The 27,940-nt window shown below is 52.9% G+C and overlaps 9 protein-coding genes across 9 annotated transcripts; 3 read left to right on the forward strand and 6 right to left on the reverse strand.

Moving 5' to 3' along the window:
• Window positions 1–253: 253 nt before the first annotated feature.
• Window positions 254–1,579, reverse strand: PpBr36_04528 (uncharacterized protein; the record flags this gene model as incomplete). Its single annotated transcript, XM_029891687.1, has 2 exons — window positions 254–835; window positions 1,010–1,579. The coding sequence occupies 2 exons, from the start codon at window positions 1,577–1,579 to the stop codon at window positions 254–256; spliced, it is 1,152 nt and encodes a 383-aa protein (XP_029749074.1).
• Window positions 1,580–2,780: 1,201 nt separating this feature from the next.
• Window positions 2,781–3,431, forward strand: PpBr36_04529 (uncharacterized protein; the record flags this gene model as incomplete). Its single annotated transcript, XM_029891688.1, has 1 exon — window positions 2,781–3,431. The coding sequence occupies one exon, from the start codon at window positions 2,781–2,783 to the stop codon at window positions 3,429–3,431; it is 651 nt and encodes a 216-aa protein (XP_029749073.1).
• Window positions 3,432–4,216: 785 nt separating this feature from the next.
• PpBr36_04530 (uncharacterized protein) lies at window positions 4,217–5,712 on the reverse strand (the record flags this gene model as incomplete). The annotated part of the gene is made up of 2 exons (XM_029891689.1): window positions 4,217–5,202; window positions 5,439–5,712. 2 exons carry the CDS (start codon window positions 5,710–5,712, stop codon window positions 4,217–4,219), a joined length of 1,260 nt encoding a protein of 419 aa, XP_029749840.1.
• Window positions 5,713–8,330: 2,618 nt separating this feature from the next.
• Window positions 8,331–10,448, reverse strand: PpBr36_04531 (uncharacterized protein; the record flags this gene model as incomplete). The annotated part of the gene is made up of 2 exons (XM_029891690.1): window positions 8,331–10,274; window positions 10,380–10,448. The coding sequence occupies 2 exons, from the start codon at window positions 10,446–10,448 to the stop codon at window positions 8,331–8,333; spliced, it is 2,013 nt and encodes a 670-aa protein (XP_029749841.1).
• A 2,891-nt stretch (window positions 10,449–13,339) lies between these two features.
• On the forward strand, window positions 13,340–14,221 carry PpBr36_04532 (uncharacterized protein; the record flags this gene model as incomplete). The annotated part of the gene is made up of 2 exons (XM_029891691.1): window positions 13,340–13,595; window positions 13,671–14,221. The coding sequence occupies 2 exons, from the start codon at window positions 13,340–13,342 to the stop codon at window positions 14,219–14,221; spliced, it is 807 nt and encodes a 268-aa protein (XP_029749838.1).
• A 640-nt stretch (window positions 14,222–14,861) lies between these two features.
• PpBr36_04533 (uncharacterized protein) lies at window positions 14,862–15,910 on the reverse strand (the record flags this gene model as incomplete). The annotated part of the gene is made up of 2 exons (XM_029891692.1): window positions 14,862–15,536; window positions 15,689–15,910. 2 exons carry the CDS (start codon window positions 15,908–15,910, stop codon window positions 14,862–14,864), a joined length of 897 nt encoding a protein of 298 aa, XP_029749839.1.
• Window positions 15,911–16,765: 855 nt separating this feature from the next.
• PpBr36_04534 (uncharacterized protein) lies at window positions 16,766–17,259 on the forward strand (the record flags this gene model as incomplete). The annotated part of the gene is made up of 2 exons (XM_029891693.1): window positions 16,766–17,021; window positions 17,126–17,259. 2 exons carry the CDS (start codon window positions 16,766–16,768, stop codon window positions 17,257–17,259), a joined length of 390 nt encoding a protein of 129 aa, XP_029749844.1.
• A 737-nt stretch (window positions 17,260–17,996) lies between these two features.
• PpBr36_04535 (uncharacterized protein) lies at window positions 17,997–20,654 on the reverse strand (the record flags this gene model as incomplete). Its single annotated transcript, XM_029891694.1, has 1 exon — window positions 17,997–20,654. One exon carries the CDS (start codon window positions 20,652–20,654, stop codon window positions 17,997–17,999), a length of 2,658 nt encoding a protein of 885 aa, XP_029749845.1.
• Window positions 20,655–21,388: 734 nt separating this feature from the next.
• On the reverse strand, window positions 21,389–27,714 carry PpBr36_04536 (uncharacterized protein; the record flags this gene model as incomplete). The annotated part of the gene is made up of 4 exons (XM_029891695.1): window positions 21,389–25,539; window positions 25,612–25,787; window positions 26,804–27,083; window positions 27,189–27,714. The coding sequence occupies 4 exons, from the start codon at window positions 27,712–27,714 to the stop codon at window positions 21,389–21,391; spliced, it is 5,133 nt and encodes a 1,710-aa protein (XP_029749842.1).
• Between the last annotated feature and the right edge of the window lie 226 nt (window positions 27,715–27,940).

Here is a 27,940-nt window from a genome sequence, read left to right on the forward strand (position 1 = left end):
CTGGAGGACGACTAGTTTATAAGGAGCAAGACGTGGTGTCCAGTTTTCTGTCCAAGAAATCCCTGCATTAACGCCGCGTAACTGAAACCCGGTGACTTGTTTGTATTATCTACATGACGCTTGCAAAAGCCGAGAACGGCCGATATGGTTTGGGTGTTTGGGTGTTTTCCCCTATGCACATTAAAAGACGTGCCTTTCGAGGCCCACTGGTTATGTGCTAAAAGCAAGATTGCACTTGTCTCATACCAAANNCTCATATACCTACCTCAGTAGTACTGCAGCAGTTCGGCTGCCCGAGTTTCCGGCCGAGAGGTTTCTCCTCCTGCTGTTGCTGTTTGGTCTCCTGGGGCGGCAATCTAAGCGGCTCATCCGCCACTTCTGCCTCGCAATTCCTTCCCGAGCCCTCATTCTCAGCATTTTCTATCTCCCGAGTCTTATCCGCCATCATCCCCGCCTTGTTCTTTTGTTCCTCTCCCTTCTCGTGGGCCCGCAGCGCCGCAACCCTCTCTGGCTCCGGGTAGCCCTCGGGCGGCTCGGCGCCCCAGTCGTCCCGAAACTTCTTCCTTAGAAAGTCGTCAAAGTCACCGTTTTTGCGCCTGAGGTGTGCCTCCTGCGCCTGCAGGATCCACTCGGGCTCGTGCCGGCCCAGGCGTATGTTGGTCAGGTACTGGGCACAGTCGTGCCTGAAGTCGTCGCTGTTCAGCATGGCCTGAGTGTTTGGCCGCGCCTGCGGCGTACCCTTGTCCAGGACGAAGCCTGAAGGGAACAGCGGGATCAGGGACTGTTGTTGGGCTGGCGAAAGGCCATCCCAAGCTAGTGGGTTGCAGAGCATCGCCTGGGTTAGTTGTTGTTAGCATGCCTGAAAGGAAAGAAAGATGGATATAGAGATTTTGGAAGGGGAAAAAGCAACTGTAAAGTCCTGATTGGTCACAATACAGACAAGATACAAATAATACAACCAAAAGCAGCGCACATCTGCCATTTCCACCGAATTTTGAACCACACCTACCCTCAAGTCAATATTTTTCTTCACCAGTGGAGAATTCGGACTGGTATAAACAAAAGGCGGCTCCCATTGCTTCTTGCGGCGCTTTGCAGCCGGGGTGGGGCCTTTCTTGGCGGACGGGGCCGGAGCCGTAGTCGCAGTCGTAGCCGAGGGCTGGACCTTGCTTTCCCTTTTCCTCTTGGGTCTGGAAGAAGCACAAGAAGAATATGGGGTATCGGCTACATCAATCGATGGCTCAACAGCCTCAATCCCTGCCGGCTGGATATCCGCCGTGACTTGGGCAGGTGGAGTTGATTCCTTGCCATTGACAACCGTGACCTCGAGCGGTGCTGGGGTAGCAGCCTTGTCCGAGACTGCGGGAGAAATTCTGCTATTCGCCACGGTGACTGTGTCGTGATCCTCCGGCTCTTCCGGTTCAATCTCGCAAGCGACAACGATCACATCCTCCTCGCTGGGCTTTGGTGCCGAGGTATCCTTCATTCGTGGGCGACTTTGGGACTCGAAGCCGTGGACTTCATCGTCAGAAACGGGCGGAGCTGAGAGTTCTGATGACGAAGGACTGACGGCCGCCATATTCATTTCACTTTCATCTCATATTAATTTGAACACGTTTGAAAAAGTAATTGGGTAGTGAGTGAGTGGGTGAGTGATGGACGAGTGAAATCAAGGCGAAATGCGGACTAAAAGGCGGCTCGGCCTAGTTCAGGTGCAAAGGATGTCGCGATCGGTGAAAGGCTTTTGCTGTGTTTGGTTAGAGAAAAGAAGAGAAAATTGTCAGAGTATTCTAGGTTTCAAAAGATAAATCAACGATTGTTTTGTTACAAGCAGCAAAGAGATTGAGATGTTGCTTAAGTGCGTGCTTTTGTTCAATGACTGATGGTCCGCCTGGATCTGGAAATGTTGTGTTGGTGTGTTGCGGTTTGATCAGGCTATCCGACGGAGCACCGCTCGACAGAAGTGCTAGTGACAATCCAAAAATACATTCTAATAGCGTCTAAGCGATTTAAAAAGTGTGAGATTTTTTTTTTCTAAATTATATTTTACTACTAAGCCCCCATATATCTCTGGGCTTTCGGTATATATCACCAGGCCCCTCTTTAAGCAGTCGACACTCATCACCTACCCTGCACATACCGATAGCCAGTGCCTAGCGTATCTGGATCACTTGGGAGAGCAGACCAACTAACTACTCTTGGCCTTGTTGCTGTGGGCCAGCCAAAGTGACGTGAAGATTTCAGCTCATCGTCAAGCGTCACATCGGCAGAAACAATTAACAAAAAGATCAGCCCAATTTATCGGAAGATAATTCGAGGCTGTCTATCCACCACTTGATTTTGCATCACCCATAATAACCTCACGCGGATAGTGCCTCATGACCATGATCTCTTTGTTGCCACGTATAAGAATCTTCAAGGGGTAAAGTGTCAACTTTCAGCTAAGCAGGGTCAGGGCCGGCAGGCGATTAAAGTACCATTACCTGCCAACCATAGCTTCGGAGCCGAGCCAGGCCAGCCTGGAGCATACCCATTTGCGCAACCCACAACGTACAGAGTACATACACCTGCCTACCTTACCTATCTACCTCACATACCAGACTCAACCAGCGTAGGCATACAGTCATTCATCGTCTTTATTTTTCTCTCCAATTTATTGATCAGCACGACAACCCCCAACCCCGATCCCGACTCGTCGCTGACGAAATCCAAATCCAAATCCAAAAAAAAAAAAAAAACCAGCCACCTAATACAAGCAAACCAAAACCAAAACCAAAACCATGATCCGCTCAACACAAATAGCCCGCCTCGACGGCCTGATGCTCTGCGCCTCGGTGGACGAAGACGCGAGCGACTCGGCGCTGGCCGAGGTCAAGTCGCAGGTCAAGTTGGTGCTGCGGCGGCTGAACCGCAACAGCGAGACGCAGGCGTCCATCGAGAGCGGCTCCGCCTACACGCTGCACTACCTGATCGCCGGCGACGTGGTGTACGTGTGCATCTCGGACCGGTCGTACCCGCGCAAGCTGGCCTTTACGTACCTGTCGGACCTGGCGACCGAGTTCGCCAACACGTACAGCCAGGCCCAGGTGACGTCGCCCACCCTCCGCCCCTACGCCTTTGTCGAGTTCGACACCTTCATCGGCCGCACCCGCGCCACCTACACCGACGCCAGGGCCACCCAGAACCTCGACAAGCTCAACGACGAGCTGAGGGATGTCACAAAGGTCATGACCAAGAACATCGAGGACCTGCTCTACCGCGGCGACAGCCTCGAGAGGATGGGCGAGCTGAGCTCCAGGCTGAGGGACGACTCCAAAAAGTACAGGCGTGCTGCCGTTAGGATCAACTGGGAGCTCATGCTCAAGCAATACGGACCCTTTGCCGGCCTGGGCGCCTTTATCTTGTTCTTTTTGTGGTGGCGTTTCTTTTGATTTTTTTTTTTTTTTGGGGGGGGGGGGGGGACGGGCGGTTGATGATTTGGACGAAACAACAGACAGACCCCAAAAAAGGAGTATGTCTTGATGGGGAAGATGGCAAGACGAGGCAGGGGATTGTCCGTCTCCCGCATCGGGACGGTTTGACATTCAAAGTCAAGGGCAGGCATCTCCGTACTACCACAGTATGCGGCTTGTATAAGCTATGGAGAGCAAACACAGTGCAATCAGCTGGGCACCAGAAAGGCGTTATGGGCGTTCGGGGGTGTGAGGGATTCGAGACGGATCAAAAGTTGGTCACGCGCGCAGCTACATCAAAATATCTGGAAACATGACATTGACTACCTGCTGGTGCTTGTCTCACCATAATTTTGTAAAGAGGGTTTGCGCCATGTACATTCAATAGATAGCACAGAGAATAGTTCAATTTCTCATAATCATCATCAAGATAGTTCTTTGAATCTTGAGCCATCATCAGCTTAGAGTATCCAACCAGCTTCGAATCCGCCACTAAGTAAACAGCACCTTGGGCAGCATCCACGTCATGTACAAGATGTATGCTCCCGACCTACCGTAAAAATGGGTATATCGCCATTAGAAGAAAAAAAAAATGAAATGAAAAACATGTACACATGAGATGACAGAAGATCAGCAGATCATTCTCGTGCCAAACGTACCAAATCTATCCAGATATTTCGACAAGTTCGCCGGCCCGGTTCCGAAGCGACCTCATCGTATTTTTTTTCTTTCTTTTCGTCATATGCCATTCCCATATACATCCATTACATTACTATGCAGTTGTCCTTCTTGGTCGGCGCCGTGGGCATGGGCACCACGCCACCGCCATGAAACCATTCGAGATGCTCCTGGAACGTCTTCAAGTCCGGGAACCCTCTTTCGTCTTGCGCATATCTCGTCTCGCCGTCATCATCCCCGTCATCCCCTCCGACATATGTATACTCGTCGCAGTACGGGCATAAAAGCGGCGCGCGCCAGTCTCCAATGTCTGGAAGTAGGTGGTTTGCGATGGCAATAGGCGCAAATACTATGGTCACTTCCTCGCCCGATGACATGCTGCGGGCTTTTGCCTGCCATTCTTGTTGGCCCCGATCCAACAGCGCCGCAGGTATTGCGGTGGCAGAGACGGAGTTTGTTACCGGCCTTGGCTGTTGTGTCGTGGATTTTGCAATAGGAACTCGTGTCGCCGGCATCTTGTCCAGGTCCTCCCAAACTATGAAACCGTCGCAGTAGTCGCACACAAAAGCAATGTCCCTATCGCCGAAGCGCTCGAATTTGCCTACAGTGTTGCAAACTGGCACCAGCGCCTCGAGGCCATCCAGTTTCCTTCCGCCGTCACCGTCTTCTAGCATCCCGTTGAGTCCGGCAAAACCGTTCTCATGCCTCCACCTCTCGTCACCATCCGGTGATGTGATGACCTGCGGCTCGAGGCTGAGGCCAAGTTCGGGGTCTCCCGCAATCCTGAGCATGCTTTCCGCCTCGGCCGCCGTACCAGCGGCTCGCTGCTTTTCCATATGGCGCTGGTGCCGACTGACCTGGAAGGCGCCCAGGCAGCGGGTGGGACCAGGTCCAGTGGCGTAAATGCGACAGGCGGCACGACACTGAGCACGGTGCAGCTCGCGGCGCAGCTCGACCGTCTTGAGAACCCACTCGGGATTGATGGGTCCTCCTGTGCGTAGCCAGTCCTTGAAGAGTTGCGAGTGTGCCTGAAACTTGGTTCGTAAGGTGCGTAGCTCTTCAAGTGATTTGGCTGGATAAGGTATGCGTCAGTAAAAGCTTAATTGTTTGGATGAGTACGAACTCAGGGTAGGTAGGGCTGGCGTGTGTGTGTATTCATATATGCCATACAGTCGACAGCTCGGGTATCTGCATGGACTAGCTGCATTGTAAACAAAGGACGAGCTTGGGCCCATGCCGCCCTCGAGGCCGTTTTGTGCGTTGGCCGAGGGGGTGGGGGAGAGACACGAATGAATAAAAAGCACTCACGAGTTCGGTCACTTTCGTAAAAGAACTGGCCGTTGACCAACGGCCCCATCGCCTGAAAGTCGGCCTTGGCTTCGTCCAATGCCTCATCGAGGGCGCGCACCTGCTCAAATTCGTCGGGACCCCATCCACGTTTATCCGCAAAATGCATGATCCGCAATCCATCATTTAGTGCCGTCGCGATACCGGCCAGCAGATAGCCGACCGTGTCGCTGCTGCTGCCGCCCGTGGTGGTGCTGCCGCGACGACTGCTGTTGCTAATGCTGCTGCGGCTCATGGCGTTGCGGCGGGGCAGAAAGAGGACCGTCCCCCGGGATGCCGCAAATGACCCGCGCTTTGGTTATTTCAGTGGATGACCGCAAGCGTGCTGGGCGAGGGCCCCAAGAGGGATGGGACGCCCGTGCTCCTGCACGCTTGCTATGTCGTCTGATTGAAAGCAATTGCAGCCTTTCAAGATAATGAGCTTTCTGTCGGTTGGTGCTGTACATGTACCGGGTCCCAAATGCAATAAAAGACCCCAAGACAAGGTACCCGAGGTGTATGCACCTTATGTGTCAAGAGATGGGTACCTCCTCAAACACCTAGTTTGAATACCTACGGATGCGATGTAGGCAGCAAGATTGAGGTTGATCGAAGTGCTCGAAGTGAGCAGGTTAACCCAAGGCAAGCGGCAGTTAGGTACTTCCCTGCTCACAAAACCTCCTCGCGGGCGGTGCAGAATTAGCGCGATGCGCGCGGACGACGACGGCGAGGGTTTTTAGGTTGGAACCAAAAGCTTATTCTCTCCCGTTTGAATTGGCGCGTTTTGTTCAAGCACAGCCGCCCGCCTCTCCCGTTCAAAAGTAGACAAATTGAATTTGTCTTGTCCCTTTTCCGGGCCAGTTGTCGTCACCGAATCAATTGTTCAGGGTGGGCCTGCACATACGCGTCACTTGTTGGTGCCGGCCGGCCGGTCGGTTTGTATCCTTTTTTTGACAGGGACGATACAGGATCGGAGCCTGCTGGGTGCGGACCAGGATGAGTGGAGGTAAATCGATGTTTTTCTTGGTAATATCGCAGGCCTCCAATGAGTTTTACGAGCTTACTCCGAATGTCGAATGTGTACTTTGGAAGGCCAAAGTGGACTTCTTTCCAAGTATCAACGAAAAAAAATAATAAAAGGAACAGGGATACAAATCGCCTGCCTTGTTCATGACAACGTGGATGTTGCCTGATATCAAGAGAAGAGAGAAGGAAAAAAAAAAAAAAAAAATAGTAGTAAAAAGTTTAACAGATAGATGCAGGGGCAAGCAGAGATGCAAAAGGGACCGCTTTCCCTTCGCACCAATTCCGTCCCTTGCCCACGTGTCTTGTAGGTATACATACACATTATTGTAATGGGACAGAAACAAGGGTGTTCATATGTCATCTTCTCAGCGAAACATCAACCCACCGATTCTGGATCTCATTACTACGCAGAGCTGGGGACAAGGGGCACTAAAAATGGAGGAGAGGCTTGGCCGTTCCATTCCGACTCGACCATAGACGGGACCTCTTGCGGGAATTCGGTTTGCTGGGCTTATGTTGGACGCGATAAGGATGAAATACTGCAGCCTTGTCTGTTAACTGTTGGATCGAATCAAAAGTCGAGGCAATAACGTACGCGCCGTTCAATCATGAATCGAATTCGTGCTACTGGTCCTCTGACGCAGCTTACCCGCATGCAGTCGATTATTAGTGCCGACACCACTTTCTGCCAAAACGCAAAACGGCACACAATGGACCGGGAAAGGAGAACACAAGGGGACCGGGGGTCGATCCTGCCTAGACAGGCTTTCTTTTCTCTGGGCCTTTTGTTGCTTGCCTCCAGAAACTTTTGTTTTGGAACCCTTTCTAGCATTTCTTGGCTGGCAGCTCGAGCCGGACGACCCCTTCCAGGACCCGCGAGTAAGTTTCAAACCAACTTTGCGAGATGGCAGTTTTTGCATCTAACTTACGTCGAATAACGTCTTATTTTATTACCATCATCACATATAGAAGTGGATATGAAATGAACCATCACCAGAGACTCACGGATGGCTGGACCAAAGTCCCTCTATTTTTGGACTTGACATGGATTATTAAAAAAAAAAAAAAAGACAAAAGGCTGGGTTTCAGATGAACAGTGGAAACCAGATTATTCCAGGGAAAGTCCGAGAATGAGAAAACCCCCTGATTCGTCATCAATGATACAGGGCAATTCCCCGTCTGCTCCTTCGCTTCAGCCCTAGCCGTGGATTTTTTTTTCTCTCTCATTATTCTCTTCTATTCCCCTTCACGGCCGCAACGTCACAGGCGCTTCCATTGCTTTTTCTAGATTCTACCCACCCCAGCCGTGGCGTTGGCCGATGGAGCTAACAGACATTCGGAGCCAACTCGGTCAAACTTTGTGTCTTGTCATTGGTAAACGTAGGATGGGCGAAAATTGTGATCAAAACTGACCTCAACGGCGTGTTTTCAAGCCGGTGACTCTGCCATGAATGAGGAACCAAGAACTGGGCAAACATGTGGAGAGGGTATGCCGATCGCGCCCCCTGTGATACCATATTTGTCTGACTACAATAATGATTGATCGATAGAAGTGAAGTGGTTGATCATTAAGACTTAGGCTTGAGAAAGATTTTTGTGATTAATACATTCTCCCTCCAGCCTGTCGTGTCCCCAGGTGTCATCGCTGCAGCTGGGTATGCATGCATGTATGACTTTGCGCTCCCACTACTTTGGCACCGGTGATCTGGCGTCAATTCTCACGTCTCATAAATCGTGACACAACTTCAAATCAACTCCTTTTTATTTGCTATGATGACTCTCCAGCGCTAATCTTGCATCTCTTAAGGTCTCAGTCTCATGCATATCTACAGAGGCTTCTCTGAAGGTTTATTTTCTTTTGGTCGCCTTGCCCGAACGGGCATCTGAACCTGTGGCTCCCTTGGCGACGCCCGAATCGGCCACGTTTTCGCCAACGTCAGGCACAGCCGGGGGCAGAGACTTGCCCTCGTCCTTCTTGACCTGCTCCGGTGCATCATCTTCACCACCCTGGCCGAATTCGTTGACACGGGTGTAGTCGACGCGGTAAGCCCATCTTTGATAAAGATACACAAAGAAGATGATGTCGTCACGGAATGTTGCCAGTCGGTGCAGAATGGGCATCTTGATGGTGAATGCGAACAAGTCGTCGATAAAGGTATTGAGGAACTTGTACGTCATGGCCTTGGCTGGCATGTGCGCCACACTCTTGAGTCGGTAGTTGATGTAGAGCGCCGGAACCATCATCAAGAAACCATATGCGTACACGGACCCCACCAGAGTCGTGATGATGAACGAGTACCAGGACTTGTGTTCTTCGTAGATAACCGAGTACGTGGCATAAGCCAGCAGCAGTGGGACCCCGGCCATGTACATGTACTTGAACGCGATCTCGTCGTACTCCTTGGTTTTCTCCTCGGTTTCACTGAGCTTGTGCTTGTCCTCGAAAGTGATGCGGTATGGGATCAGAGCTCCTGGAGGTGCAGCACGCACTCGGACGTTGACCACAGTTGTAACCTTCCACAGTTCAATAAGAATGCCGACACCCTGAGAGCCAAGAATCATCCAGCTTGTGTTCTGGGAATTGTCCACCAGATACAAAAAGATAACAGCCTGCATGAACACGTTGGCAAGGATGGTGCGGACAGAGATTCCAATATTGTCCTTCTTTTTGCGATAGTGTTGCACGTCCGAGGTGAAAGCAAGAGTCTCAAAAATCAAGTGGAGAACTGTTACCACAGAGGTGATCGCCAGCAAGATCGGGTTAGTGTCAAGCAGAATCTCCTTGACCATCTCGATCTCGGTGCCATCGCCTCCCCCAGGCAAGGAACCACCGTACGCTGCCGTGCGCGCCGATTCCCGTGCGCTCAGCTCGATGGAAGCCATGGTTTGGAACTTCCAGGGGGCAAGGTTGTTAAGATCGATACGTATCGGAAGCGTCTTGACGGTCTCATTGATTTGCGTCATGTGTGCCTTGAGTTGCCAGAAGGTGTTGACGAAGAGAATCGGGTAATACCATGAGTTCTGCCCAGTCCCGTCTCGTGCGCCAGTGGGCTCCAGGCTGAGGAACTGGCGTATGGCGACATGAGTTTGTGCCAAGCTGAGGACACCCATCCCGGGTACGAAGGACAGGCTCATATTCGGGTGAAAGTAGTTTCCAACGACTGGACCCGAGTATTCGGCCTCCTCTTCCTCATCCTCCATGTCCAGCTTTGCTTCATCCTTCTTCCCCAAAAGGCTCTTGAGTTTCTTCTCCTTCTTCTTCGGGATGTACTGGGTAAACGGGTAAATGAAATGGTATGCCGTGGCCGGATCGAACCCCTTTTGCTCAGGGTCTAACACACTGCCTGGAAGTCCGACGTAGAAATGGCCCCAGAGGGTTCCGTTGCGCTGAACAGCTTCGGGAACTGCAATGGTAGCCTCATGCGCACGTTTGTCACTGAAGTTTCCAATGCCAAAGTCCTTCTCCTCGAAGACAACCATGTCCTTGGATACCGACGAGAGCGGAGTGGGGATGAACGAGTCGGAAACAGTGATGACGACGTCGACCTTAGTCGGCTCGGGCCAAATTGGAGCGACGCGCTGCGGGAGAGTGTTGTAGGTAGCCCCTTCGTCAAGTTTCGAGGGACGCAGTTGATAGGGAGGGATCTTCCCCGTATTTGCAGGGACCTCGATCATCTTGCCGTTTGCATCTGTGGTAATCTTGGGACCGTTCTGGGCGGGGAAAAACTGCTTCATGACGAATTGCATGGCTACCCACATGGCCACCATCTGCAGTATCTTCCTGAAAGTGGACTGTTGAAAATCGTAAAGTTAGTAAAAAAAAAGGCATTCTGGTATCTGGCCGCTGTATCTGGCTATTGTGCGCGGCGGAGCGAGTCGGAACTGGACATCACATACACCTTCCTGTGGCTGTTCCGGCTGGCCACCGGCCTGGCCGCCGGCAGCGCCGGTCACGCCTTCAGGCATATCCCGTGAGAACCTGCGACGAGCTGGACGGGATGGATTGGGAGCGAATCCGGTGCTCACGTGCGCTTTCTCACGACTTCTAGAGTCGTTATCTGTGTCAAGGCGCTCGACTGGGATAGTACTTTATTTGACAAAACGGAAAACCATTTGTTCAACGGGGGTTTTTTTTTTTGGAGGTTGACTTGCTTTCTCCAGCACAACGTTCTTGGTGGGGCTGGGCTACTGTCTTTCGGCAAAGGTGTCAGTGCTCAGGCCGGGGGACACGTGTGAAAGAGGGATGGATCTACTGTGCGGTGCACGTTGTCTTGACGTCTTAACATCTTGATGTAGGGATGAATGAAATCGATTGCAAAAGATCAAATCCGACCGGGAATTAATCACCTCGGTCAACATTTGTGCCAAGTCATTCGAAGCAGCTCAATGACCGACATCACACAGTCTGACATTTGGAATACCTGTGATACTGTAGAGACTCTGCCTTTGATGGTTCCTTCATATTGTAACCCATACTAAAAAGGTTTGCATAACCGTGGTCGTGTGGTCAGTAGCAGACAGCCTTGGATTCGCAACAAGACTATTCGACGCAGGTCTCAAGCAAACGCAGCACGCTGTGCCCCCTAGTCTTGAATTGATCGCCACGCCGTCTTGTACCGCAGTGCGGGCGAGTTTATCTGGGAGAAAGTGCTCCGTTTCGGCATTGAGTTGGAGGAATATGGTGCGGCTGAACGGGCAGTAAAATGATGGGAAACATTTCAATGTACCAACCACTATTAACATCCCTCCGTTCAAATAGACAAACCACAATCCAGAATGGATATTACTACCTGCCCATCCAGGTAAGTCTTGGTTCGGAGAAAGAAGCTGCTTGTCTTGCTTCACTCAATGCTGGCTTGGCTATTTCCTTACCTCTCAGTGGTTTCGTCTAACCCAGTGCAAAACGGTAAACGGTGATAATTAAGCGACCGCTGAATTGGGCCCGGGCCGATGCGATAATCGCTGTGGACAACAGATTGCACTGCAGCTGCGCCAGCTGGCCTTCATTGCTGAATTGCACCACTACTACCATACCTACAGCGCACCTACTCCGCCAGCGTAGCCAAGCTGCTGGCTGCTTTTAAACATATTTTAGACTCTGGTCCCCACAAGCCTAAACGCAAGCTCGGCCTTATTATGGATTTTCCCCCAAGGACCGTCAAAGTTTTCGACTTTCGGCAGAATCATTTGCAATTTTATGAACGAAAGCTGGTGCAGATCGGCGCTTGGTGTTACCAGAACACGGGTTTCGAGGCTGTCCAGGTGTGAAATTGTTTGCTATACACAGATATCAGACAGACACGCGGCGGTTACCCGGCAGATTGGGTCAAAGACAACGAGTATTCTACTGGTACTTATGTGCCCATCTACGAAACAGGTATCTTCCATATGTACCGAGTACTTACACAAGTATTCATATAACTTGATTCAGGCCTCAATTGAGTATGCGCCACATCTTGGCGGCTCTACAAGCCAGAAGACGGCGCCAAAGTTCAGTGCAAAATCCAATGATAGCGACAGAAAACAAAGTACCTGGATTTCAACTAACTGCCCCCGATAGGCGACATAGCGTGACCGTTTCCACATGGATATTGTTGCACTAAAGAACACAGCCAAAAGACGAAAGCTCCCGTCAATGACTAATGCCAGTGACTTCGGTAAATATAGCCTGCAACAGATATCAAACAAGGCGCATGTCTTTTCTCATCGTCACACGCACTGCCCGCTCTCGTAGGATATGCTTCCCAAGTTACTGGGCCGGAGAATCACAGGTTGGCAACCTTGCAGACATCTGTCTCCCTTTGCTTAACGTCCGCAACAATCAGATACAATGTCTCGGAAGGTAAGGAGTTTATGGTTCAGGGTGAACGGAAACCCGAAAAAGACCACGTCCCTCATCCAAGAAGGGAAAGTGCAGGGTACCTGAGCTATACCTTATGTAGGTCTGTTCGTCCAATTGGTGTGAATTTTGCAACCCCAATGCCTGCTTCCCGCGCTAAAATCCACTGACATCAACAACGGAAACAAAAAAAAAAAAAAAGAGAAAATTAGAACAGAAAAGCAAGCAAGCAACCAACCAACCAATCGATCACGGGACCTTGCCTAGCTCCCGACACAACATTAGTCCGAACAGAACAACAGCAAACTTGCCATGCACTGCACTCTCCTCGGCAGAGCAGAGACTTGGGTGGAAGTATACATCCTTTGCCTGCACGGCTATCCCCACGATTCAACGCCTCACTCAAGCGGTCTGGCCCTGCAGTGACTTTTCTCCGTACCCAACGTACGGATACTTTGTTGCTTTGGGGCAGGGTTCTCGCCCCCTTTGACCTGAGATCATTGTGCTCAAGTGAGTCACGCGAACAGTTATATAAGCTCGGCTTATCCCGCCTGCTTAAAGCCATGGTGCTCCTCTTCTTGACTGTAGTTCGGTCGTTGATCGTTTCTTTTCCCCAGCTTTCAGGCTTGCCTTGATTTCCGGTTGTGCCCGCTTTCACTTTTGTTAGTGTACCTGATCTGACCTACCAGACATTGATCTTACATTAGCCCTTGCTTTGCATCTTAGTTGGGCCGGTCTCCCTCAGCCCCGCCACTCCACTATATTCCTCCCTCCGTATCGAACCTGCCGCATCCTTACATTTCACTTACCGCCGCTGTGTGGGGGCCGCATGACGCTGATTAGAACCCCATATCCCGGTCCTCAGCTCAACAACTCACTCATTATACCTATCTTACATTTGTTGAAGGCAGTTATCTCTTTATATCTAGTTCCGTTCCCTTGAACATTTTTTGACGAGGCAGACATCCGGGATCTACTTTCTACTTTTGAAAAATAATTTTTGCAAAGCACTCAAACCATGAACTCTGGCGACACCACATCTTTGCCTGGCACTGCCACCGATGGCACAGCAAATGGGACCAATGGAACCAACGGGACAGTTAGGTCCAACGGAACCAATGGCACCAATGGCACCAACGGCACCAACGGCACCAACGGCGTGAAGAAGACCAAAATCTGCGTCTACTGCGGTTCATCCCCGGGTCACCACCCAGCTCACATGGAGGCTGCCCGTGAGCTTGCCCGGGCCATGGCCAGGAACAACATAGGGTTAGGTACGTTGTGTCTTGACTCTGGCAGAGTAGCAAGCCTGTTTACACTTGACTAACATTATATGAAATCGAAAAAAGTGTATGGTGGTGGCACAATTGGTCTTATGGGAGAGGTGGCCAAAACTTTAGTTTCGCTTTCGGGTCCGGAAGCCGTACACGGCATCATTCCGGAAGCGTTAATTAAGCACGAGCGGGACCCAACGTACACTTCCACCTGGGGTTCAGAGGAGGGAGGGCTCGCAATTCCCGAAGAGAAGACGTACGGCATGACTACGGTCGTCAAGGACATGCACACACGCAAGCAGATGATGGCTCAGGAGGTCATCGCCGGCGGGCCCGGTAGCGGCTTCATCGCCCTACCCGGCGGCTACGGCACCATGGAGGAACTGCTCGAGACTTGCACGTGGAACCAGCTTGGGATTCACAACAAGGGCGTCTGCGTCCTCAATGTCAACGGCTTTTACGACGGTCTCATCCAGTGGATCGCCAAAAGCCAACAGGAGGGGTTCATTCGCAAGGGTCAGACCGAGATCCTTGTGTCTGCCAACAACGCTGAAGATGCTATCAAAGCTTTGAGGGATTACAAGGTGTCGGAGAGCGTCCTGAAGCTCAGCTGGGGCAGCCAATGAGCCGGCGGCGTGCACGTTCGCCCTGTGGTCGAATTTTACCGCTAGTCTAGGCGAGGCGCACAAACTGGTGGTGCTGGTACCTGCCCACTGGCGTACATGGCTCAGCAATCAGTTGGTTATGTCTTTTGGGGCCGGTGAACGAGTGGTGACGTATTCTTGCTCGAAGCAAGGACCGATTGTTCCACACCCCCAATGGGCTATCGGGAGTTCCACTATTGCATCCTAGTGGTGTCTCAAGACACGGGGAATTGGAAGCAATATGGCATACATACCCATCTCAAATAACAGGCAATAGCACTTGGTCATGATTAGGGTGTGCATGCACGAATGTAATATAGAAAAGCATTGGGCAGCGCGTCTCGACATGGAAGCAAAAAAAATCCGAGTGCCTTTATCCTTTTATCATTTGGCGCTCCATTTCCCTTCCTTTGTCTAAAGATCTCATGGTTGTAGTTGTACACTGGTAAATTTTGGCCCCGCCTTACGGGGTCAGTGTCAAGGAGAGTACGTACTGGGGATTGCTATGCTACCCAGTCGACTTCAAGGCCTACTCTGCACCGTAGCCCTTTTTGTCAGGCACCTGTCTCCTCTTGGTCTGTTTGGATTTAGTATTCATTAGGCAAACCTAGATTCCGTCCCTTCACTCGTCAACGTCCATGCTTTCCGCGGCGGAAGCTGCCGCTGGTGCAGCAGGCCGAGAATCGTCACCGCCACCCTCCTTGTCGTCTGCAACGCTGTCTATCCAGTCCTTGACCTCCTGGCCGTCATACAACCTAAAGGGCTCGACGCGAGACTTTCCACTTTCGTCCTTGACCAGCCCGACGATGCCAACCGACGTGTTCTCGATCGTGAGCTCCTTGTCCTGCACTAAACTCTCCTTGAGAGCACGCAAACCGTGTTTGAGCAGCTCCTCGCGGTCACAGTCGGCAAACTTGTCGAGGTTACGCTCGAGGTAGGTCCTGGCCATCTGAGAGCGGGCGCCGATGGCAAAGGCCAGCATCTCCTCGGTCATGCCGGAAGGCTGGAAGTCGAACAGGTGGGGGCCGCGGTCGTCGACGCCGGCAACCAACAGGCCGACACCGTAAGGGCGCTTTCCGTAGTGCTGAGTGTTGACCTGGGCCTTCTCTCCGATCAGGTCGACGAGGGTGCGGACAGGCATGGAGCGGCCGTAAGTCAAACGGTGGCCCAGACACTGTTGCTTCATGAAGTTGGACAGCACACGTGCGTCTGAGGCAAGACCGGCGATGGCGATACCGACGTGCTCGTCGAGCGGGAACAGTTTCTTCTGGTATGAGGAGAGCTCTTCGGCATTTCGCTGGTGGTGGGGTAGGCCAATGGTCAGCTTGCTGTTTTGTAGATTTTGCTGTTGCGGTTACGCCATAAGGGTCTCCTCGACAAGCACCCGAAGGCTGTCCTTTTGCTGATATCGTTGCTGAAGAGGAGGGACTGGCACAATCGCCCGCTCACCTTGATAGCTACTAGAATCGCATGTGTCTTGCTTGCCAGTCCGACGACTACTGAACCTTGCTTGACCGCCTCTGCTGTGTATTCGACCTGAAAGATTCGACCTTGTGGAGAGCTTGATTGCAGAGCCTCGCGGTCAATAAAAGAACACCAGCTTGACCAGATGGGGGGGGAAGGCGGAGCATACAATGTGACCGAATCGTTATCGTAGTTGTTTCTGAACATGGTGACGGAACGGGGGTGGCCGCTATCGCAGCGGTCGAGGTTCTAAAGGTCCGTTGGTTTAATGAAAGACGAGCTTAATGTTTATGAGGCGCGTGCTGTGTGGAGAGGATAAGTCGGCTGGGAAGCTCCAGAAGCTCGATGCGCGAGGTTTGTAGGTGGGTTTGGTGATGCCAATGCGGGCGGTATGGATTCTCTGTAAATCAGCACCAAGCACCACCTCAGGTGCAGGCAGCTCCAGAGCTTCGTAAGGCAAGAGGCAGGAACGGCACAGGGACGCACCGGCGCCCGCACAGTGCGAGCCAAGCCCACATCGCAACCGGGGAATGATGGTCCAAGCTCGCTACCTGCCCATTAGCAGTAACCACACAACAGCAAACGATGCAGCTTTGATGGTGGGGTCACATCGGACCAATAAGAAAGGCTCAAATGGATCCCTGCTCACCAGGCCGTGACGATGTCTGACCCGGACGTCGCGTCATTCAGTACCAGCGAGCCAAGTTCCATTTCGTCAATTCATCCATCCCACCTGGAGATTAGATTTTGATTACGACCGTTGGATCTCGAGCAATACGAGGCCCTCGAAAGATATTCAGCAAGTCAAGGTTCAGCAAGAGGAGCAATTTGGCTCAATCTTAATTTCTTGGTTGACAAGAAATTGTTCAACTCACAGCAACAACACCGACTGAAGAAAGCGCCTCGCATCGTCAGTCTCTAACTGTCCATTACGCCACGATCCCGAATAAGGACAGCCGGCCGCACGAAGCAAAGGGAGACCGATTCGCCGACTTGACGCTTTGTTCTCTTTGTCTGGTCAATCTCCGTCGATATAGGCATTCATCCTCACTTATCGCCACGATGCCAAACGCCGGGCTCAAAACCATAATAGCACTATCGTTCGTGCTTGCTGTCGGCTTCCTCCTCGTCATCCTATCATGTGCCCTCTGGAAGGTCTATTACCCGCTGCTCGTCGTCGCCACCTATGTCTTGGCGCCCGTCCCCAACTGGATAGCTAGGTCCTGTTCAAATCCGGACGATTTCGTCGAGTCCTCGGGTGGCGCGGCGCTCGACCTGGGGAGGTTCTGTACTGGTTTCTTGGTCGTGATGGGAATTGGTAAGTGATGCAGGCCAGGGAGGCTGAAAATACTGGCGACTGCCGGTTTCTTCACGAAAAGAGGGAGTTGTAGCTGACATTCTATGTGACTCCGCTCATTACAGCCCTCCCCATCGTGTTGGCCCATGCGCACATGATCAACGCTGGCGCCTTGGTCATGTCTGTGGCTGGTGGCCTTCTGATTTACGGCACCGTCATAAGCTTCGGCATGTTCTTCACTGAGGAGCAGGAATTCTAGAAAGCCCTCAGGCTGTGTGTCGATGTTATATATATATAGTCGAGGGGAACCAAAGGTCTAGTCGGGCTGGCGTCTCGCGGCGGACAATGCTTCTGATGCACGACACCGGCTCAGCTTGCAAATTGCCCTCATCGTTGAGATGGCGATGATATCAAAACTCATATAATCTTCTTTTTCCTATTCCTGTTTTGATTATTGGTCGCATTATGTACTTTGGGGACAGTATGTCCTTGCCCATCTCCTTTGTAACTGTATCATGGGTGTAAGCAGCGAATCATGGAAGGCTAGTGTGGTACCTCGGCGTTGCAATTATTTGATCTTATTTGCTGTGTGTTGTGTGTTTTCAAGAGAAAGAGAAAAAAAAAAAGAAAAAAAAAAGAAACCGGACACAGTGGTGATGCGTAATATTTATTCATGGTTGACAGGTCACCTTGGAAGCTCGTCTGGGTCAAAGCCGCAAAAGATTGCAAGGATTAAACAAGAGCCCATGTGCTTGATAAATCAGAACACAATCCAAGGTAACAAATTTCATAAAAAGCCCAACACTGTTTGTTGAATCAACCCTATTGATCCCATAATGCCCAATAGTACGCCTCATCCAAGTTTATCCTTGCCATGCCCATGCCAATGCCCGGTACGTTGAGTACCACTTATACCTCTAGAAACAGATCTTTTTTTATGAACAAAGGAAAAATAGAAAGAAAAACCCATAACTTGAACCGTTTGACCTGCACCGCTCAGCCTGCAGCCGAGAATATCCCCATGGGCCCCGCCAGCTTTGTAAACATCTCCTCTGACTCCCCCCTCGGGGTGCTCAAGATAGTTACGGCACCGCCTGCGCCAATCCTCCATACGTCTTGCCCATCGAGGGCTACCCCGTTCGGGTCCGGGGCAAACTCGTCATCCCATCGGAACATGCTGCGGATCGTAACGCTCCAGTCGCCAGAGCCCGAGACGCACATGTACCCCACGACGCCCGAGTAGAGACTCCGCTCCTTGTGGCCCTCGATTTCCTGCAGGATCTCGCAGCTCCTCTTCTTGGGCGCACCGGTCATGCTTCCCGGCGGGAGACTTGCAGCGAGAACGTCGAGGCCTGTGTGCTTCTTGCTGTTGTTGTCGCTGCCGCTACCGCCACCCTCGTCGTTCCTGTTGCGCGGCAGCCGGCCCTCCACCACGGTGGTCATCTGGAAGACGCTCCGGTACTCCTCGACCCGCATCAGATCCCTGCAGGAGACGTTGCCGGCGCCGCAGACGCCGTGGAGGTCGTGGCGGACCAGGTCGACGATCATGAGGTTCTCCGCCTCCTCCTTGGGTACGTGCAGGATCCTCTCCGCCTCGGCGAGCGTCGCACACGCGCTCGACTTCCTGACCGTGCCCTTCATCGGCCGCATGGAGCAGAGCCCGGCCCCGTCGTACTGGAGGAAGCGCTCCGGCGAGCTGCTGACGAGCGTGGCGCCGCCGAGGCGCACGTACGACGCAAACGGTGCCGGCTGTCTGCTCCGCAGCGTACGGAACAACTGCCACGCCGACCCGATGCCGTTCCAGGCCGAGCTCCTGCGTCGGCGCTTCGTGGTTCCGACCTCCACTCGCGTGCCTATGTTGTTGGGGATGTCGCCCAAGGGCTGTGAGGCAGACTCGGGTGCTGCCGGGCGTCGGATGAGCGTCTGGTCCGTGAGGCAGAGCTCGTAGGACTCGCCCGCGGCTATGTACTCCTGGCAGGCTTTGACTTTTTGCTCGTAGGCGTCTTCGGCGGGCTTGCTTGCCGAGGTTATGTCGAAGAGCCTTGCTGCCGGATCAGACCTCGAGTCTCTCCTGGCTTTTGCCGGGGTGGTCTCGTGCCATTTGCGAGAGCCCGTCAGCGTGTCGATTGTTCTGTCAAGCCAGTCCTGTCCCGCCGTGCTTGGCGGATGGAGGTGCTGGATGTGAATGGTTCGTTTGGCGTGGTCGACAATCAGCGATTTTGTAACCCAGGCAAAACATACATCTGGCCGGTGGTGGCCCCTGTCCCGGCGGAAGTCGACGTTGATGTCGCTCAGGCCCTGTTCGTAGGTGATGTAGCCCATGAAACCACCAAGAAACGGTATTTCCTCAGCCGGCGACACCGTCGTACCCGTTGGCTTCCTATCTTCGTGAAACTGGGCCAGGAAAAGCCATATGTTGGCATAACCGTCCAACGGTATCGATACCTCTTTTGACGCAGAGCCCTGTTCGTTCGCGTCCTGCATTTCATGAGGCAGCAGGGCCTTGACGTGAGCATCTCCGACGTGATACTCGAGTCTCAGGGTGTTGGGGACATCTAGAGCGACGATGCTGTACCGGCCCCTGATATCCGCCGCACCCCCCGTCGATGCGTTTGCCGAGTCAAGCACAATCTGCTCCTTGCCCGTCACCTGGCCGAGGCTCTCGACGATATCCGTGATGCTCATGTTTGAGGGTAGAGCTATGGTGCGCCCCGAATATTGGTAGCCAACACCATATCCACACCATGAACCGGCTTCTGATCCTCCACTAGCTTGGCTGTCACTACTTCTCGGTGGAAGCTGCGAGAGCAGGCTGGGCCTCGTTGCTTGTCCGGCCAGGATGGTGTTTCCACGGTCCAGCCCCCGTTTGTTCTCCTCGTTCCAGCGCAGCGCCTCATTGAACCAATTAACCACTACCTGGTTACCCTCCGTCTCAGTGCAAACCGATTCGGGGTGGTACTGAAGGCCCCAGAATGGTTTCGCGCGGTGCTTGACGGCCATGAGCACTCTCTCCACGCCACTCTCCTCACCACCGCCTACCCCATCATCAATGTCCCTGGCCTCCTCCACCCAGGCCAGGGGCACAAGTTCCTCGAAACCCGGGAGGGGCTTCCACTTCCGCACCGCCCAGTCCGAGTCGGGGATGGCGTCCTGGCCGAGGTCCCCACAGAGGCTGTGGTACAGCGTCGCGCGGAAGTCGGCGACGCCGGAGAATAGACCCTCGCCGGCATGCTCGATGGGTCTAACCATGCCGTGCAGGCCCTTGCGCAGCCTGCGCACCCTGCCGCCGCCGGCCACGACCAAGCTCTGGAACCCCAGACAAATCCCGAGGACGGGCACCAAGTCCTGCTCGGCCAGGGTCCAGATGCTGCTAATGAGCCCGACGTCCTGACTCCGCAGCGGCGAGCCGGGCCCGGGACCGCACACCACGGCTTCGTAGTGGGCGAGCTCCCGTCTCAAGTCATGCTCAAAGGTAGGGCTGGCGGGGTCCAGGAGCGGGCTGTCGATGGGCAGGACGAAGACGTCAACGTCCAAGAGGGTCGTCAGCAGCGATGTGATGTTGTTGGTAAATGAGTCGTATGCATCGAGAAACAGAATGCGGCGCCGGGTTTTGGTTGATTCTGGTGTCGTCGACAGGCTGATGCTCCTTCCCATGGTGCGTGTGCAGAGGTCTGTTCCGCAGTGAGGCAAGCCCAGGCCGCAATCAGCCGAAAAAATAATCAAGTGCCTTCTAGTTGTTCGAGTTCTCTTCTTTTTTGGTCTATATCAATAATGACCGTGAAGTATTAAATGTATCAGAAATGAAACAAATAAATTTCAAAACCAAAAGAAAATTACAAAGAACGAAATTATATGAAGCACAAGACCAATAATAAGGCAAACTTGGATCAGTTAGCTATGTGCTTCGGCTGATTCCGCCACCTGAAAGCGGGTCCTTGAAAGAGACAAACTCGGAAACGTCGAAAGGAATAAAAAAATGACTCAACCCCAACTCTAGCAGATTTGTTCCTTGTTGGACTTTATGAACAGAATATTGAAGGAATGTAGCACGCAACAAGTGAAAAAGGGCTGGGGAAATTTTTTAGTCTGGAAAAGTCGGTCAGGTGCAGTGTAGTCGAGCCAGGCCCCCGGATTCGGTGGGCTTATCCCGGCCTGAGAAAAAAGAATCTTTCGACTCGCGTTGAGTTTTTCTTCCTTTGACTTTTAGCTCCAGTCCCTAGCGCGTCAGTTACTCGTGATGATTCCTCGACTTGACTCTGAGTCGCGTTTTCCTCTTTGGCTCTTCTTGCACGTATAACAGCCCACCCTTGTCAGAAAATGCTGTTATATAAATTATTTTTCTTCCAATATATATACATCCTACATCGCAGACCTGGAGTCGCCCCCCTTCACCCGTCTCTATCCAGAGCTATAACAGTGCATGGCTTTCGAGTGTGCCAGATCCTCCTCTCTCTGGCCCCCAAGACCGCGTCCATCAGTGTCTGCGTATCTGATCTTGGCCTGCCGCCTTCGTCGTTGCCCTTGGCCGTCGCCCCCTCGTCCCGCCAGAGCTGCGTCTCCTCCACCGATGCCGTGACCTCAAACTGACCTCTGCAGAGCACAGCCACCGTCATGACCACGTTCGTTTCCCCATGCGCCTCCAATAGGGGCAGTGACTTTTGCAGTATCCCAACCCATCCAAACTTTCTCGTGTAGTCCAGCGCCACGTTGAGCGGTCGGTTACAGAGTGCCGGCATCAGCCGCAGCGTCGGGTAGATCGGCTTCGCGGACCGGTTGATGATGTGCACGTTGAGGCGCGAGAATTCGTCGACATACATGACGTTCTTGCTCTCATTCTCGCCGGGCTTTTGCGGCGCAACCGAGATGTCAATGTCAACGTCGTCAATCCTGACCGCGTCGATCATACGCGGGCTCAGCCGTATGCTGCGCAACTCAATGGCGCCGTGCCTATTGGTGCCTGAAGTCGCCCGCCAAGACCCCTTGATCCGGTTGAGCAATTCCTCTCTGTACCAAAATGCCTCTCGGTTGGCCCTTTCCGTCTCTGGCGATATTGTCGTGCTCACAACAAACTGTCGCTGCCGTGCTGGGTTCAAGGTTGGGACTGCTGCATGTGGATCTGACAGGTAAATCCGCTTGAACAGTACCATGACCCGCGACGTACATCCTGGCAATATTGTTTCTTCTATTAGAGCGCCATCCTCGGTGCTCAGCTCAACTTGCATGTAGCTGGGCCAGGCATTTCTCAGATCAAGTAATAGTAGGCAATAGTCGTCTGACGAGATTTTCTCTTGAATTTCCTTTTGGGAACTGGCACCATCACCACGTCGGAATGCCGTCTCGAGTAGCGGCCGAGGGATGCCTTCGTGAAGAGGCAGCACGTCAACTCTCGTCAACTCAACACTGGCGTTGACCGTGATAGTAAGCTGCAAGGCCACCTGGCGTGTGTGAAACTTGGCAGGTACATCCTCCGGCGGCACACCAAGGTGCGCATAATCCACTTGTATAATGCCGCCAGTGAGTCCCGGTTTGCCTAAGATCTGAAAGTCAAACGTAGCCTCTTCTCCGGGACCAATGTACCTCCTATGGTCAGCTCTGGGTCTGAGCCGCAAAGCTTGCTTACGCGCCAATATCAGCTCGTACTCGTAAAGCTCCTGAGGTGTGGCATTCCTCTTGCTCAACGCAGCCTGCAAAGGCTCCTGCGTCGAATCCTGGAATGAGAATAGTAAAAAGTCTGCTGCGGTGGTCTTGGACAGATTCTGCAGTGTGACTGAGAATACTTGACTCTCGCCCTCTAGGATCATAACCGAGGACTGTGCTAACGAGGTAGACTTGACGACCACGACCGGTTGCTCGTCGATGACATTGAGCGAGATGTGGTCCGTCTTGGGGGCTTGGGATGCCGGTTCCGAAACGTGCTGTTCTAAAGCCACAAGCCCGATAGCTTTGACTTTGGGTTGGTCCTCTGGTGACCACGGATTCGGGAATATAGGAAACCTCCTCTCCCGACAACCCCTGACTTTGATGATGGCGCCGGTGATCTTTAAAGACCCTGCAGCTTTCGGCGTCCCGACTAGGCGAAGTATCTGCGTGCGATATGGGCCAATGATGGCGCTATCGACAGAGGATTCGAACTCGACCCCTTCCGTATCCAACCGGACTCTCTCGATCTCAACCTCGATTTCATACGGGTTTTGTAGGGTCAGTTTGAACGTCGCCGACTCGAACGCAACCAGAGTGCTCTCTACTGCAGCCTTGTCGGGCGGCTTCAGGAACGGGTTGTGGATCAGAGGATCAACGTCTTGGGATTGGCGCGCCGTAGATGCACCTTCGAGCTCACTCTTCTTATGCTCAATCGGTGCCCGCGTCCGGGGCAAAGGCTCGAGCTTGACACCCCTGAGGAAGAACTCGTCCCAGAAATCGGCCATCATGTCGCCCATGCCAAGCCGCTGGGAGAGGCTCGATGTCTTCAGTATGTTGGTTAAGAGGCGCACCTGTTCGTCCCGAGATATTATGGGTGCGGCATCCTCTCGCCGCGGCCCTGGGGCAAGACCGCTGCCCGCAGTCCGCAGCAGGTCACTCGAATACTTCAGCACCCCGTTAAAGTCCGGCAGTGCCTCGGAGAAGTTAATGCAAGCCCTGAGGATGTTGAGCTTGAGCGCAGGTATCCCAAAGAATCTTGCCGCTGCCTGTTTTTGTATCCTCACGATGGCCCCGTCGTCAGTATGATCAGTTTCGATCTTCTTCGTTGGCGATACGAGTGAGTCCATTTCGAATGAAACTACGCCGTATGTCCTGAGCAAGAGCCCTAGAAACACGTCAATCGACTCTTCAATGTCGCCCTCACCAAGGTCCAGGGCTGCAGCCCCGGTCGTGTGACCACTGACACTATTCAGCGCAGCGAGCCCTGCAGCAGGGTGAATGCCAACCTCAGCAGCACCACGCGTCCTGGCTTCAACGAGGCCTCCTATCAACACCGAGACCAACTCCCGAATTACCATGGCCTTTTTCCTCTGATAGCCTAGTACGCCGAGGACAGACGCGATTCCTGATAAAATTGCGATTCGATCGACTGGGCTTAACATCTCGGTCGATGAGTTGGGGAATGCCTTGAACAACATGTTGACGATAAGTGTACGAGAGGGAGTCACGGTCAGCCGAGGTGATGAGTTCAAGACTTTGGTCGGCGCCCTCCCCAGGACCAGGAGTCCAAGTGTGTCGGCTTCGAGACAACCATCGGTCAGGTGAAGTGCAGTCAAGGTCCTGGAGCACCTGATGATAGCCTCTGCCATTGGCAAAGGGGGTAAATGCTCGGCCGATATCCTTGAATACAGAGCAATTATGCGGTCTAGCAGGTCAGGCAAGATGACTTGCAAGTTTCTAAACCACCGCGGCTGGTTTGGACTCGCGTTCTTCTCATCCGCTGCCATGGCCGCTGCTGCACTGGCAGAAGCTTTTTCAGAGGTCGGCACTAACAGCACCGAGGGTACCTGAAACTCAACGCCGGCCCAGCCCAGCAGCAGCAAGCATATCACTATCAGCTCCAGAGCCTTGCCGTGCCATACGTGATCATTAATCGACCTAGCCACGGTAGCGCCCTCGGTGAGGTGGTTCAGCGCATCTGGCCATCGTCCCGCCTGCAGGTATAACGACCCCAGGATGATGGTCACCCTGCCTTTGCCTTTGCTCCTCCACCTCTCGTTGAGCCCGCCGGAACCAAACCCCTGCATGGATATCCTGTCCTGACTGACTGTCCTAAAGTTCTCAGTGGTCCCAGGCCGTATTGGGTTGGATTGCTCCGGCGTCGGAGGCCCAGAGCCAAACTCTGATGAGCCATCGTCCAGATTCGGCGTATTTGAGAGCCCGCTCTTCACCGGCGTAGATGGCCTGATCGGCGTTGAACCTGCCGATCCAAAGCCCGACCCTTTTGGTAGCACAGGCATAGACATGCGGTTAGTTGCGGCAGCTGAGCTCGAGCGTGCACCGTTGGTCCCCGCAGGCAATGAGAACTGTGAGTTCCGTCTGGCGTGCATGGGTTCCTGGCCATTTGGCTGTGCTGTGGGTATCTGGCCCGGGGAGTCAACGTAAGACAGAGCCTCGAATTGCTTGGCCATTGAAGTCATCTCAGCCAGCAACTGTGACGATATATCGCACATGACCGTCTTCATGGTCGTTCTCTTGCAATCCTGTGGGGGTGGTATGGTCGTGATGTCTTCTGGGATCGGGACGTGTCCGTCGGGACTCTCGACATAGTCAAAAAGTAACAGCCTGTGCACGAGTACCTTGGGGAACTGGTCGCGTAGGTCCTCCAAGTCCTGGTACAAGCCCCTAAGGTTTCTTTCGGTGGTGGTCCTACCCCCTTGTGACTGTCTCTTGCTGAGCGTTTGGCGGTCGATCTCAGAGGCGTCAGCGACAGCAATGACGACAAAAGGCTCGCGGTAGAGGTCGAAAGGGGTGAGGGTCACATAGGACGGGTGAGGGTAGTGGGTCGTGAGCTCGTAGAACATAGCACCGTCGGGGAACGCCAAGGGCGAGAACATGTCTACAGAGATGAAGCAAAGGTCAGCACTGCAGTTCGGTCCGGTAAGGATAGACACTAAAAGACTTCACGCACTCCTGTTCGGCCGGCCATCTGGGCTGATGTCGCGCAGCTGAACCACCTGTTCGGCGGCCAGCCTTTCCAGAAAGGAGGCGAAGCGCTGGCGTCTGATTTGGCCGACGGGGAGGACCAGGGCCTTTACCCTCGCCGGAGCGATGGGTAACAGAGGATCCGCGCTCATCCTCGGGGAGCTGTCATTCCTTCCTTGTCTCTAGTGAACGCGGTCGACTTTTATAAGCAGGTATGTAGCGGGCCGTCGCATTATATGTCTGCAGCCCAAGACACGCAAAGCTACCAGATAAGCTTCAGGGCTCGGCCTTAGTTCGTGTCCTCGGCGGTGTACTTCTAATGTGAATTGGAGCTGCACTGAGCTTGCAAGTCGCCGATGCGAGAGCAAGATGTCTGTCAGCGTCAGCCAGCAAACAATCAAAGCGCAAGATAATTGGGGGAAAGAGCCGCACGATCAGCTAAAAAGACCTGGTTGGTCTCTAGGATCAAATTGCCGAGACAAGCAAATGTCTTGAAGGTGTAAATTGCTTGCTCCATGCATGCATGCAACTAGTTCCGCGATGATAGGGATGTCAGTACTGTGCTAAGTACACAGTAGCACTAGCATCTACTCAGGCGTCCCTTCCCCACATTCTCACCGTTTCCTACCTACCCTGTAGTGAAACCTTGTACAAAACCAAAGCCCCTCGCATATCTGCTACTCTATACAATAAGATTGCTTATTTCTCCTCCTCAGACTATATCCTTATGCATCTTTTCACTTGAGGAGACGGCCAGGAATCAATGCTCCCTATTGACCGTGTTTAATTGAAATTCAAAATTCAACTGTGGTCACTATCAACAATCCCTTCAGCTATAAACACTGCTTAATGAGTGACGAGAATCGAACTCAGAACCTTTGTACATGAACCAATGACCCGTCCTGGTACCATGTCCAGCTGAATCCACCTTCTTCGCTCTGCTCACTTGCGGTATTGGCTACCTATGTAGCAAGGAGGTAGGTACGTAGCTAGGTAAGTAGATACAAATGCCACTACATCTATAAACACTGTGAATACCATTCGTTGGATACCTTGCATGATCCAGAAGAACAGCACTTGGGTCCATTAAAGCCAGAGCTGCCAACGGAGAAAGAGATGTCAATAATAAATATCACCCCCTTGTTTTATTTTGGGGAGAGAAAAAACTGTCAACTTACCCTCCACACTGCTCGTACAGAGCCGCACAGCCACCGCTTGGAGGGGGAGTAGAGCCGCCGCCGCCAGTGCCACCGCCGCCAGACCAGACAGCAGGGCCAGGCATGGGAAACGACCTGTAGCCATTGTAGACCGAGTAGTTCTCGAAAGCTGGGTGGTTCCTGGAGTAGCCGCCAGGGAACTTGATGGTCGGGCCTGGTCTGCCGTTGCCGCCGTTGACCACCTTGATCTGCGCGCACGAAACGTAAAACTCGGGCTGGTTGACGTGGCTTCGGTGAACACCTGCGTGGTCCCAAAAGAATGGCTGTTTAGTAACCACTCGCACATACACACAGACTAAACATTCCAATTCCTCATTCAAAAGAAGTCGGGTGTGTCTAAACTCACCGATATGCTCAACTCGGAGGAGATATTCTCCATTAGGAGTGTCCTTAGGGATGGTGAACTCCATCGTGGGCTTCTCGTACGTGCACCAAGCATCCCGACTAAAGTCTGCGCCTTGACGGCAAACACCAGTCTCGTAGATCTTGAACCAGTCACCGTCGCCGCGGTAGCTCTGGGCGGTGCCCGGGGCACGAGACATGTAGGCCAGACCGGGCCCTGGGTGGAACATGGTGCCACCAGCGGCAAGCCTGAAGCCGACGCGAGTACCGGCAGCGACCTCGGCCGTCTGGGTGCGCCCGGCGCTGTTGAAGGCGCCCTGGTTGCAGCGCATGTCATCCATATCGGGGGTTGAGTTGTCCCGAGTGTCGATCCATTTGATCGGGTTGTAGAGCGTGGGACGAGTAGATTGCCGAACGTACTGGTAGGCGTTGGTCTCCCGGCCGTTGATGATGAGCTTATCAAACCAGTAGTGCGCGTCGGCCCCGTATGCCAGAATGGCCACGGCCACGGTAGCGAACCCGAGCTTCATGATGAGGATTTGGTGAGTGAGTTGGCAGGGTCAGAGACTTGGGTTAGCGGGCTGATGACTGAAGAAACACCAAAGATTCGGTCGAAGGGTTGATGACGAAAACATAGCCTATATATAAGACACTTCTGATGGCTGACAATACCTTGTACATCTCGCTTTCGGTCTCCAAATTGTTTTTGTTTAATTCCTTGGGCCGCTGCCTCTCCAATTTTCCATCATGACCTCT

The sequence above is a fragment of the Pyricularia pennisetigena genome, chromosome 6, assembly GCF_004337985.1.
Source record: "Pyricularia pennisetigena strain Br36 chromosome 6, whole genome shotgun sequence".
Taxonomy (NCBI): Eukaryota; Fungi; Ascomycota; class Sordariomycetes; order Magnaporthales; family Pyriculariaceae; genus Pyricularia; species Pyricularia pennisetigena.